The sequence below is a fragment of the Canis lupus genome, chromosome 13 (assembly GCF_003254725.2).
Source record: "Canis lupus dingo isolate Sandy chromosome 13, ASM325472v2, whole genome shotgun sequence".
NCBI lineage: Eukaryota > Metazoa > Chordata > Mammalia > Carnivora > Canidae > Canis > Canis lupus.
Genome location: NC_064255.1, coordinates 5,415,565 through 5,429,064, shown reverse-complemented (window position 1 = coordinate 5,429,064; position 13,500 = coordinate 5,415,565). Strand labels below are relative to the sequence as shown.

The 13,500-nt window shown below is 31.4% G+C and overlaps 1 protein-coding gene and 1 long non-coding RNA gene across 50 annotated transcripts in view; one reads left to right on the top strand and one right to left on the bottom strand.

The window, feature by feature from the left end:
- The window catches only part of RIMS2 (regulating synaptic membrane exocytosis 2), a 580,920-nt gene that overhangs the window by 226,680 nt on the left and 340,740 nt on the right, over positions 1-13,500 (bottom strand). For all 49 annotated transcript variants that reach the window (XM_049093308.1, XM_049093313.1, XM_049093310.1 and 46 more), the window contains 3 exons: positions 11,010-11,078; positions 5,007-5,163; positions 3,412-3,528 (listed from right to left, as the gene is read on the bottom strand). In XM_049093308.1, the coding sequence (XP_048949265.1) occupies positions 3,412-3,528; positions 5,007-5,163; positions 11,010-11,078 (343 nt within the window). The remainder of the gene's footprint in view (positions 1-3,411; positions 3,529-5,006; positions 5,164-11,009; positions 11,079-13,500) is intronic.
- LOC112661995 (uncharacterized) overlaps positions 1-13,500 on the top strand; it is a 94,050-nt gene that overhangs the window by 1,022 nt on the left and 79,528 nt on the right. The window contains exon 2 of the long non-coding RNA XR_003138144.2: positions 8,162-8,217. This is a non-coding gene — a long non-coding RNA (uncharacterized LOC112661995). The remainder of the gene's footprint in view (positions 1-8,161; positions 8,218-13,500) is intronic.

Genomic DNA, 13,500 nt, shown 5'->3' with positions numbered 1-13,500 from the left:
GTTAAAATATATTCCTGAAATGTAACAAAATGCATTATTTTTCTAAGGTGAATTATCTTTTTTTTTCATTTACTTTCTCTGTATTTTCAAACTTTCAGAGATGTGTTCCACTCATAGCCAATAACTAAAAGGACCAAGAAGACTATAAATAGTTATGGGTAACTTTGACACTTTCTTGTAACTGGTTGACTGATAAAGAGTAGAGACAAGGCCTAAGTGTTTGAGGTATCCTAGAGATCCACATAATATGACATTTTTCTTCTTAGAATATAAATGTGTTAATTGAATGAACAAAAGAAAAAAAGCTTATGAAGTACTGTATCCTAGGCCAATGTTAATTGTATTTTTTTTGTTATTATGCTTAAGGTATACTCTATAGAATTAAGATACCTAATATATTTTGGCCTCCAGGATAGAGTATTATATGATATCTCTGACATGTTACAGAAATACTCTCTAATACTCTATACTTTTTAATAGTAAATTAACTCATGTAAACAAATAAGCTCTTGAAATGGTTTCTAATACTAAAGCCATACATGTTGCCCCAGGAAAATTATGTTCCTAGTAGTAGTTACCAGGGTTTACCAGAGAAACGATGATCCAAAAAGTATGGGGGATGGAGAGAAGATGAACGATGTCTGTTATAATTCGTCATTTTAGCTAATAGCCTGGCATACAAGTTTCTGAATTACTTGTAAAGAACTGATTTTCTTTTCAAAACAGAATAGGATTTTAACTAATGATAATAAAGTGAGATGTGCAAAGATATAAAGATCCAATCAAATTTTGATATATAATTCTTTTTAACATTACCTATAAGAAAAAGATATGAATACTATTATATCCTTCTTATACCTCTTAAGTTTAGCCAGGCACTATAAACTAATGTTGAATAGCATCATTTCTCACCCAATGTAGTCAATGTAAAAAGCCATTATCTTCATGTACAACTTTCCAATATGTCCCAAGTCCTTCATCCTTTATACTGGGTCTTTCTGATACATATGTGTGTTCTGCCTCTGTACTTATGCTCTTGTTCTTGCCTGAATAAGCAAGTCCACTTTTCAAGGTCCAACTCATGTTCTATACTCTCTACAAAGCTTTTTTTAAAAAAAAATACTTGTATTAGCTGATTTCTTTTTTTTCTGCTCAATTAATAAGCACATTAAAAGGTCAATTATTTGTAAGACACAGATCCTTTAAAATGTTAAGAGTACAGCACATTTTTTGAGTATATACCATGCAACTGGAAGTGCTCTGTCATTTAATCTACTCAACAACCCTATAAAGTTGGAACTAATGTTCTAATTTTATAGATAAGAAATATCAAGTGTCAAAACCTTAATTTTCCCAAAGAAACACAGTTAGCAAGTAATAAAAAGCCTAAATTCAAATCCAATGCCATTTAGTTCCAAATCTTACAAAAAAAGAGTATATTCGATAAAATACTCTTCTAGTCCAGTGCACCATTTACTGCTGACAAGAAAAGTTAACACACCACTCAAAAGGCCTAAATTTTACTTACTTCAAAGGAAATTCTCTTTTAGGCACTTTAATAAACAGTATATTTGATTGACTGTATGAAATTCACTGTAAGAGTTCTACAGTATTCTTATCTTCTACGGAGTGCATAAAAATTACAATATCTTTGAATACATTCTATTATAAAAATCTTTTTGAATATTTAGAATATAAAGAATAAAATAGAAATTAAGATCCCATTGTTTAAAATGTGATAGACTACCTAACAAGGATATTATTGTACTCTTTGATTTTTGTTCCCTCATGTTTGTAAGTAATGATTACAAAGATAACTTGAAAATAATATATTAGAAATAGTTTCATAGTCCTAGTTAAAAGAAATTCTATTTTACTTATTTAAAAAGCTCACAATTAGGAGTAATTATGATCTGGTAATCTATAGCACTCTAAAAAAGTGATGAAACTCTAGGGATTAAATTTTTCCAAAACTTCTAAATTATTGGTTCCAATAATTTTTGTCAAATTAAAAGACTCATAAAGCTATAAAGTAATTAAGAAAAAATATAATGACATGTCAGTTATGACTATAATAGCTATATACCAAGGATTTAATAGCAAGCCCTTTATCATTAATGCTATGGTCATTTGTCTTAAAATTAGATAAATTATTATGTGTTTGATATGTTACCTTTCTAAAGGTAACACACCTACAATACCCCTAAGGACACAGATCACTATGAAAATGTCAAGCAAACTAAAAAGAAATAAAATACCACATTAACTTTCATTTAACAATTAATAAAAACATTAATTTAGTAACTTCCTATTTCTTAGATCTCAGACACAAAAGTCAATACTTGTTTGACACTATTGAAGATTAGTATAGATGTTCCTTATCTTTTCTTATGGAAAAGTGTACTTAACATAATGAAATTATAAGCCTGAATTGAGGATAACCCTAGATTTAGACAAAAACAATTAAATTCATGAATATTGACAATGATAAATATTGGGAACTTCTCTAATAAGTTGATTTAAGATGCTTTTATCAAAATTGGTTTAGGATGCATACAAAGAGACTTCTGAGTTCCCTTGTTATTTTATCATTATATTCTCTGAATAGTAAATTAAGCTTTCTTTGCCAATCCTTATCTCAAACCTATTTGACAGTGTGGTGGAAATATCATAGCATTTTTCATTTTATATAGAATCAAACCATGAATTCAAGGGTTAATCAATTTGTTTAACTTAAATCAGTAGTAATAAATGTGATTAATGCATTGGAATATATGTTACTTCCAAGAATGTCATATTTAATGGAGCAAATTTGAAGAATTCCTCCAAATACAGCAATCAATAAGCATGATTCTTTAAGATGCTTAAAAGATTTATTACTGAAAGCCATGAGGAAAAACCTCTTCATGAATCAGTTTTTGTGTCTGTTTCTTTTGTGTGTGTGTGTCTGTTTCTAAACAAACCAGACTTGTCTCAATACTTTTATGCATAAAAAGGCACACTGATTTCCCGGATAAATGTGAAAGACTTTAAATCTATTGTCTCATTAATTATATTTATATGTAATGATTGGCTATGATAACACAAAAATAATAAAATGTCTTATTTTCATTAAAATTATCCTTATAACCTCATGTGCAAACTCACTAGCCTAACTTGTTTGATTTAATAAAGGATCAAAACTGCAAGAGCTAAGATAATTTTTTTTTAAACCAAAGAAAAGATTGTTCCTGTTTGTTTTATTTTTTTACATGGTGGTCATAAGAATGAATGTAGGTATTATAAAGGAAATTATTTTTGAAGCTAAGATAACATACATATCCAAGTTTTGGATGAAAATATTTTACAGTAATACCTTCTTCCTGAAGGCAGCAATTGTAATAAGGTCTAATAGTATTTAATCCTATTTACCTGTCTCTATCTGGAGAATAATGGTCATCCATGACACGATGTCTATCCATTCGGCTAATTGTGTTATAATGTCCAGCAGTAGAGCGCGTCCCTCGAAGACCCTGTTCCACATTCCGACTGAAATTAGCAAAATCCATTAAATATCTTAATAGGCCATAAACATATACTACACTAAGAAATGAGGTTTATTAATAAAATGAAAGACAAAAATCATTGTAATGTCAAGTCCAAGTTTTTTTCTTTTAACTAATTGCACCTTGGGCTAATGGGATACATTTTTACTGGAGGTTGACAGTGAAGTTAGGAGATTACTGCTATAACAGAGATAAACATAAACAGAGTATCAATGGGGATAAAGATAAGGGTTATCAAAATTATTAATAGATGATTCCCACATTTCTAGGAGTGATTCTTATATGCAATAATGGAGGAGGAATAAATTTATGTGAAGAAAATGAGTTCAGCATGCTGCTTATAGATAATACTGGTGTATCTTGTTTTAAGAAAATGATTAGGATTTGTTTTTTAAAGTCTAAATTGAAGTCTTTATAAATAATCAATGATGATTTTTTTTAAGTTACCATGTGTGGCCTGGATTTTCAATAGACACACTTCTTTTTCATAAGCCTCTTATATAGTTTCTACTACTATGGGCTTTCTATTAGGTACAGCTGAATTTATTCTAAAACTTTGCCCATGTTTTTCTAGGTGTGGTCAAATATTCTTTCCCTGGTAAAAGTCGAGCACCTTTTTTTTTTTTTCTTAAAGTAAGAAACAGCTCAATTTATTTATCAAAGTTAAAATACAGAATCTAGGTCTTTTAAAATTTCAGATTACAAAAGTTATTCTATTGACAGGTCTACCACATTTAAGTAATTATTTTTCAGAAGCCTTTAGTAATTTATAAAAAATTATGTATAAAATTAAATCATAAGGAAAAAGTCTAAATCTAAAACTAAATCAATTATTCATTCAAAATAGGCATTATAAGACTATCATTCTAAGAGTTCAAATTTTCTTAAACCTTGAAAATATATAAAATGTGAATCCTATACACATTTCTTATTAGCAAAAATATTATTTCCATGGATCTAACTCCAGGAAGCCTTTCTGTACTTAACTGGATTGATTAGTTTTCTACTAGGCATAAGACCTGGAGCTGTAGATTTTCCGAGCCACTCTTCCCTCCATCTGTGCTTTCTTTTTTATTCTTTGCATGATTGCTCTTAACTTTAAAACCCCATCAAATGTTTATTTTCTCCCATTTCTTAAATTGTCAATACCTTTATCATTCAAGGGTATAGTTAGTTGGTTCTAACTGTATATACTCAGTATTGATATACTGAAAGCTGGGTCTTCTTTATGATTTTGAACTCTCACATAAAAGAATATACACATCAACCAGAGTTACAAAGTAGCCCATACTTCATATTACCTTTCAATATTTAGGTTGTTGAAGAACATATTTATTTTCCCTTATGTAATTTTCTTCCACAAGACTTTATTATCTTTAGAAATTATTCATGATTCTTTGTGATACATAGGCTTTTAATACCTACATATATCCTACAAATAAAATGTGTATGGTATCTTACCTTTGTGGAGGAGGAACACTGGGTGACCATGATCTAGTCCTTCCTATAACATCTACTCGGTGAGGAGACCCTGATGGTGAACAGTGGTTTGATGACATTACTTGTTCTGGCACTGATAATGTTGAGCTTTGAAGATCTCGACCATTGTGCCGATAATCTAAAGGGGCAAAGATTAAGAGTACAGTTATCTACCCATTAAGTACTTTTGTATTTTGTACTTTAGTGAAAAAAATGTTAGTGAAGTTGAAAGCTTCTAAATATATTAAATGTAAAGCCTAATGTATAAAACATAATACCATAATAAAATAATATTTTGTAAACATTTAAATTAAAAATGAATGACAAATATTTAGATAAATACTATGTCCAAGCATTGTGCTAGTTAGACTAAAACTTTTATATACAGTTAATTATCTTTACTAAAAGATGCAAGTTTATTCTAAAAACATTTTCATCTCTTTAATGAACTAGAAGAGCTTCAATGACTTCTTAACAATTGTAAATATTCAAAATTATTAACTTCATAAAAATTCCTAAAAGTCTATGGTTATTTCTTTAAGAGATAAACAATATTAGAAAGTATTCTGAATACCATCTGAAGCACCTACATAGACTGCTTTTCTTACAGTGTTTGTCAGGGCTGAGAAAAAAAACACAGCAGTTTGGAGGAGGGAAACAACCCAATGATTTGACACACTTCAAAAAAGTGTATTAGAAGTACTAAGCTCAAATGACTCTTAGAAAGCAATGGATATTTGACAGATGGAGAGAAAAGTAGAAGGAACTCAAAGCTGGTAGAAAAACAGCTATCCAATGTGGAGCAACAGTAGGGAAATAAATAGTAAAAGTAAATTTCACCCAAGTTGTATATATCTAAAACATCATGAGGCTTGTAATGGAAAAACCTGAACATTTTTGAGCAGGAAGTAGTATTATCCCCATCACCATTATCTTCACCATGTTCATCGTGGCTGCTATTGACTTTTACTATGTGGCAAGAACTCTGCTAGGTACTATACAGAGTGTTCTGCTACAATACTAATTTCAGAAATAACTCAGAAAAAGTACTGGTTCATATGTGATTTTTCCCAACATGCTCACACTTTGCAGTATTATATGAAGTTGGGTTCCTAAGAAATGCAGCAAGAGAAAGATTTGAGTGTACACAAATGAATGGGAAGGAGTCATCTCAAGAGAAAGGAATTAGAATAGCAGAACAGGGCACAGGAAGAAGCTAAGCAAGAATGTGATCTCAGCTTGATCCCACTGGAGGCTCTGGAATGTGAATTGTACCAGACTTGCTCTGACTTGGAGGCAAGGGTCCCGGACCTTTGTCATCCAGTGTTAGCCAGTCACTGACTGAAGATCGCCAGTGGGAAGCAGGAGAGATTGTTTTCTGTGTGTCTCAGGCCGATTCTCCAGATAATGGTGCAGCTGTGTTAGCAGCCAACATTCACTGGAGATGGGTAAACCAGCTGACCAAGGGGGATATGGGTGGGGCATCAAGAGTGTTCACTACATCTACCAAATAATAGCAGCTGGAAGCAAAGTACATTAACACAGCTAGATGCAGAAAGCCAGAGAAATACAGAACTACATATCATGCTCATTCATCCCATGTTCTTTCTTTTGGCTTACTTTGGTCAAAAGAATTCCATCTTATAAGTATTTATTGCATGGGTTCTTCCTGGTGTGGTGAATACTTCCCTTGATGCCATAACTTTGCATATTTATCCACCTTTCCGTCTAGAACATACTCCTTCCATCTAGATACCTTCATTTTACCTTAAAACCCCACTTTTAATATTTTTATTGAATAAAACATAACATGACTTTTCAGAATTGTGCTTAGATATTTATTTTTAGTGTTTTGATTACAAAGCTACACGGGTTTTGAATGGTCTGATCTAATCCAGTTTTCCCAGATACCTATTGTTTTTGTTTTTACTCCATGATTTTGCAGAGCACAATGTTTTTTCAGGAATCTATTAATGATGCGAATAAGCCAACTCTGCAAAGAAGATAATATAATCCCCATTATATATTTGAGGAAACTGAAATTCACATTAAGAAATTTACTAAGAAAAAAAAAAGAAATTTACTAAGAAATTTAAATTAAGTGTCAAATACAGGGTCTGGTATTTAAAGCAAAATCTATCGGATTCCAAACCTCTCATTGCTCTAAGACTACATTCATCTTTCATGATCAAAGTAACAATTTAGGAAGATGAAGCTGACAGCAGTATACAATTCGAACTAAAGATTAGAAAGTTTGTAGCAAGATTAATTGCTCTTATGAAATGTAGAACATATTGTCCAACAGAACTGTCTAAAATGATAAAAATGTTCTCCATCAGTGCTGTCAAATACGGTAGCCACTAGACACACATGACCATTGAGCACTTGAAATCTGGCTAGTGTCAATGAGGAACTGAATTTTTAATGTATTTATTTTTAATTAATTTAAATATAAATAGCCACATATAGTTAGTGGTACAATTTTGGAGTATGACAACTGGAAATGGTAACAGACTACACAGAAAAAATCAATACATTCATTCATTCAACAAGTATTTATGACTATATGTGCATGTTATTCTATGAGCTGCAGTGAGCAAAACAAACAAAATGCTTTGCCCTTGTGTAGCTTAAATGCCAGTTTGAGTGATAGAAACAATAAAAATCCCAGTAAATAATTATATATGTTTGAATAATATATATATATGTTTGAAGGTGATTTAAGTTCTAAGAGGAAAACAGAACAGAATAAAGGGAGATCAAAATGTCAGAATATGGAAGCATTTTGCAATTTTATATAAGGTGGTCAGGCATAGATAGAACTCACTAAGAGGCTGACATTCCATAACAACTTGATTAGGAAGTTAGATGCTTTGCCAAGTGCATAGAGAGGAGGGTTGCAAGACAAGTGCAAAGACCCCAAGATAGGAATTACTTTACTGTGTTCACAAACAGCAGGGAAAATAGGGTACTAGGAGTGGAACAATGGAAGAGATCAGAGACACTTGGAGGAAGGAGGAAAATCATGTGGGGCCTTGAGTTGCTTTGCAAAGATTTTTGGAATTTGATCTGAGTGATTTTTAAGCCATTAGCGGATTCTGAGCAGAAACTGAATATGATCTATCTTCTTTAAACAGGATCACTTCAGGTGCCATGATCAGAATAGGCTGAAAGGAAAAAGGCAATAAGTCAGGTAAGAGATGAACCAGGATGACAGCAATGGAAACATGGAAAGTAGTCAGATTCTGTACATCTTCTGAAGTTAGAGGCATCGGGATGATTTTGAATAAGATTTGATGTTGGACATAAGAGGAAGAGAAGGACTAGAACAAATCTAAAAATTTCAATTCAAGTACATAAAGGAATGGAGTTGCATCAAATGACTTAGTTTGGTGGGAAAGATCAGGAGTTTGGTTTTAAATATATTAAGTTGAAGATATCTACTACATTTCCAAGCACAGATGTCAAGTGGGCAGTAGAAAATGAAAATTTAGAATACGAGTAAGTGGTTTTGACTGGGCATGTGGGAATTTTAGCATAAAGATGCCAGTTAAAGGCTTGGGACTTTAAATAGTTGGGATCACTAGAATAGTGAGTGTAGATAGTGAAAAAGTCCACCAATAGAGTCTGGGGACATTCTATTATGAACCACCAACAATTTGTGATCAGATACAAGAGCAAAAAGAGGGAAGAAATAAATGACTTAATATTTGGTTAGCCTACCAGGAAGCTAAAAATATACTACAAAGAGTCGAGAAGTTTAGAAGGTTTACCAGTTTGGAAGAGGAGGAGATAACAGTATTTTCAGCTGCATAGACAAACAGTTACACACATGTGGAAAAGAATCTTGGGAAAGACATTAGGACTGTTGAGAAAGACTTGAGAAGCATTTATAAAAAGAGTATCACTGAAATCCAAGGTAAGGGAATGTATAGAGAAAAACGAGATATGACTACGGGAGTTTGAGGGAGACTACTGAGAAAAGGAGGAAGAGTACCGAAAAGAAGAAAATTCAAATAATTCAGTTCCATGAAAACTAAAAAAAAAATAGAGAATTTTAAGAAAATATTCATTATTGATAATATAAAGAGCTACTCAGAAGTGATAAAAATGAGTGTTGGGGTTAGGCAATTAGAAAATCAGAATATTATATGCAACATTTAAGAGCTAATTATTAAAACATCACTCTACCTTCCCAATGGAAAATATTATTATTTACATCGTATTTTTATATTGTTTCAGGTCAGAGTAGAAAATAATACTAGCATTCTAAGTGGCTATAAACTGATATTTTATTTATATATTCCATTTATTTGCACTGTGGGGTGAGTCAACTGGTTCAAAGAATAGTTGGTTTACAACCATTCTCATTTCCCTACTCAGTATACCACTATGGCACAAAATCCATGCCAACAATTACTTCCCTAAGAACCCTAAATTTCAATATCAATCAGAGTCTCTATTTACTTCGAAGAATAATATTAGCAATGCAAATATAAAAAATTACCTCTGTCTTGAATTAGAATAAACTAAGTAAGCACATGGGAAGTATTACCTCTGGTATAGTTAATTTTCAAGACATCTGCCTTGCAAACTTGGAAAAATTAAATAAAGCAGCTGAGACTGTTCATTATTGAGAAAAGGTTGATAGTTCAGGTTAAAAGGGTTTTGAATGGTTGTAACAGATACTTTGAATTTGACAGATATATAATATGCAGTTGGAAATGAATCTCTGTATATGGGAAACAAAGTATTAACACTTTTGCTGGTGTCTAGACTTAACACTAGTTGTTTAAAATGCCAGTTAACATGGGCGGGGGGTGGGTGGGTAAGATGGTACTGTGTATATGAATATATGCAATTCACATTCAAAATGCCTTCGAAACAATTTCATAGAGAATATAGGATTATTTGTTTCATCTGACAAATTACCTGATAAACTACGGATTAAAGCATTTAGTCCCTATTGAAACTATTGTTAATGATGGTGCTTAAAAACAAAAAGGACATTAAAAAAAAAACATAAGAAAAATATTTTTAACAGAATTAGCATGTTTAAGCCTTAGTTATCATAACACTTCTGTAAATATAATTGGTATACCTTTACTAAAGTTATAGGCCAATGAAAAGATGACATTTCAAAAGCCACAATATCATAATATTTTCATGTTTATAAAAAGAATACAAAACAGAATATGGTGATGCTTCAACTTTCTAATAGTGACAGATTTTGAGGATTTGAAATCATCCTCATTTTTTTTTAAGTTATCAGGTAAATTTCCAAACAAAAAGCAGGCAATATTTTATTTATTTTATTTTATCTTATTATTTATTTTATATCTTATTTTATTTTTTACTTCATACACATTTAAAAATTTTATTTTAGTTTTATGTCTTTTTATTTAAATTCAATTTGCCAACATACAGTATAACACCCAGTGCTCATCTCATCAAGTGCCCCCCTAGTGCCTGTCAGCAATACTTTAAGCTACAATACCATAATTGAAGTTTAAATGAAGCTTAAATGAAGTTTAAATGAAGCTCTGCCTGATATGTAATCAACATGAAAACAATGAAAAAAAATTCAGAAAGTACATTAAAATATTTGACATATTTGGGTATGCTGGTGATGTCAAAAAGATTTTATTTTTTTTCACACTGTTATGTAGTATAAAGAAGTTTTATACAATAATACTTCAAATTTATGATGAAATCATTATTATTTAGTACTTTAAAAATAGAAAGTTTGTAAGTATTCACTTATCTGACACCTTTCAGTAAGGATGTTCAGTTTAACAACTGATACAAGAGTCCCAGTAACTGTAATTATTCAATAGGTAAAATTGCCATTAGGTTGTTTTGGGAGGAGGTGGATAAAGAGGCAAGTTATTTCTTTCTCATTTTATTTATTATTTAATCTGTTTGTTGGTGAATAATGATGAATAATACTTCCTTCTTATTACTATAAAATTCTGAAATTCTTACCTGATACTATCCCAATTCCATCATCACAGTCATAGTCAGAGATTTCACTATCACTTATTCTTTTTGACCCTATGAAGCAAACAATAGCTATAATTAAAATTGTTGATTATTAAGAAAAAAAAAACTCACCAACCTGAAAAACAAATGAAAGAATTTTGAATGAAATATTTGAGAATGAAAAATATGGAGGGAAGGAAACTGATTAGGAGCTCACACTTATTTTTACATATATTTCATAATGTAAAGATTTTATTCTTAAAATAAATTGTTCTTAAGATGTATAAAATAAATTTCCTAAATGCCCTAAAGCTTGAAATAATATTAAATAATATATGTACATGATTCGATGTTGATTGACAAATTCTACTGAACAAAAAGCTAAGTCAGTTTTAGTTGCTTTTAGACAAAGGCATTTAAGTCTATATAAATTTCAAAGCAAAATACGTTATTTCAAGAGCATTCATTTTTTTTTAAGAATTTATTTCATTATTCATGATAGACATAGAGAGACAGAGGCAGAGACACAGGCATAGGGAGAAGCAGGCCCCATGCCGGGAGCCTGACACGGAACTCGATGTCGGGACTTCAGGATCATGCCCCGGGCCAAAGGCAGGCGCTGAACCGCTGAGCCACCCAGGGATCTCCATATTTCAAGATCATTCAATGCGCCTTTTTCTAATATGAATAACTAATTAATGTACCCAATTCTTCATTTTTCACACTCATGGAGAAAAAGCATAATTTAAGACATCCTAAACAATCTTCCTTTAGTATTAATTTAGCTGTTCGCCCATTGCTTTGAAAAGAAATGAGCAATGAATCATCCACAAACTTATTAATACATCTAAATTGTGAATTGTGTTATATTTTCTAGGAAATAGCCTAAAACAGAGCAGTAATGATTAACATAATTCAAGACCTCTATTACAAAATTTTAAAATGTTAATTGTGCTATGGCAAAAATAGCACTGATTGATGGTTTAAACAGGTCGTCTTCACATTTAATTATGAAATATATCACATATATAAACATGTTACAACTTATTTTTCATATATCTTTTTTCCTGCATGTGTCTCAAAAAACAGGCACTTCAAAAAAATAAAAAAATAAAAAAAAAAAAAAACAGGCACTTCTTACACAATAGAATCCCTTATTACAGTATTTGTCCTTCTTTACAATCAGAAAATACTTAATGGTAAGTGAAAACAGTGTTGCTATTTCAAGAAATGACTTCTTTTGTCTGTCCACTTCCACCATACATTATTCATTAAATAAACTAAATTCAGTTTTCAGAAAATAAATGTTTTCCTGTAAGGTATATAACTCACGTTGTGTAAGTTATCTAAAGCAGCAAAAATTAAACATTCTGGGAATGCCCTTCAATATTTCCAAGGTCCTCTTAGAAATACTCTGTACATTTTTTTCTTTTCTTGTTTGTTTTTTTTTAACCCTTGCCCTCTTGGAAAAAGGAAGAGTCTGTTGCTAGGAACTCTGGTTTTCCTCCTCTTAATGGTTACATAAAAGATGTTTATCTGTCTTGATCATGTGGTCCCAGTGAGTGGGGAATGGTCCCATTCCCTTCCAAATCCTCATATCATAAAATTTTAAACGCAATCAACTCATAGGCTTTTACAGGCCCAACTGATATGGAAACTACAATTACCACACAATTTCCCAAAAAAACTAGGCACAAAAGGATTTAAAGAATTAGTATATACATTCTAAATGGATTTGGGAAAAAAAGAGATACCACAGATGAAGCTATTGAGGAGAGTCATAATAAGAATTGCTACTCATCTTGTAACAAGATTTCACATTGTAAATGTAAATGCTCAAGTACAGACAGGGTAATGATAGTTTAATATGCCAGGTAGTCTAGGGCATAAAGATTACATATTTTTGGTATTGGTCAAGAATCAGATCTGCTTCTGGTGTAAAGTAAGAATGACACCAGCAAAAAAGAAGTTCATTTTGTCAGCTTTTGTGAGTGGTCTTGTGTGGGTTTGTGCACAGAATTGGGGCATAGGGGGGATATGTGATTTGTAAGTGTTGCTTCCTTCAAATCTTACTACGTTCCTGATGAAAGTCAATCTATTTTGCTAATAATTCTACAGAGGTTAAATATATTGGAATTATGTTGATTCTACTTGGATCTTGTCATTTAACATTCTGATGAATTCAAGTACTTAAGTTTAATGTCACTGGATGTATCAATCTTCTTTTAAATGTAGTGTTTTCAGTCTTGTTTAAGAAATGGTTCCAAGCTTATGAATTGACAGGTATTCTTTTTCTAAAATTTAAAAGATTTTGTTTTTAGCATTTACATTTTTGTCTGCCTCGAAGTGAATTTATGCATGAGATATGGACGCAACTTTGCTTTTTCCATATGTATAACACATATTTTGACATTATTTAATATTTCTGTCTTTCCCCAATGATCTGTTATGTCACCTCAGTCATAAGTAAATGTATTCTATCTGCTAGGATCTA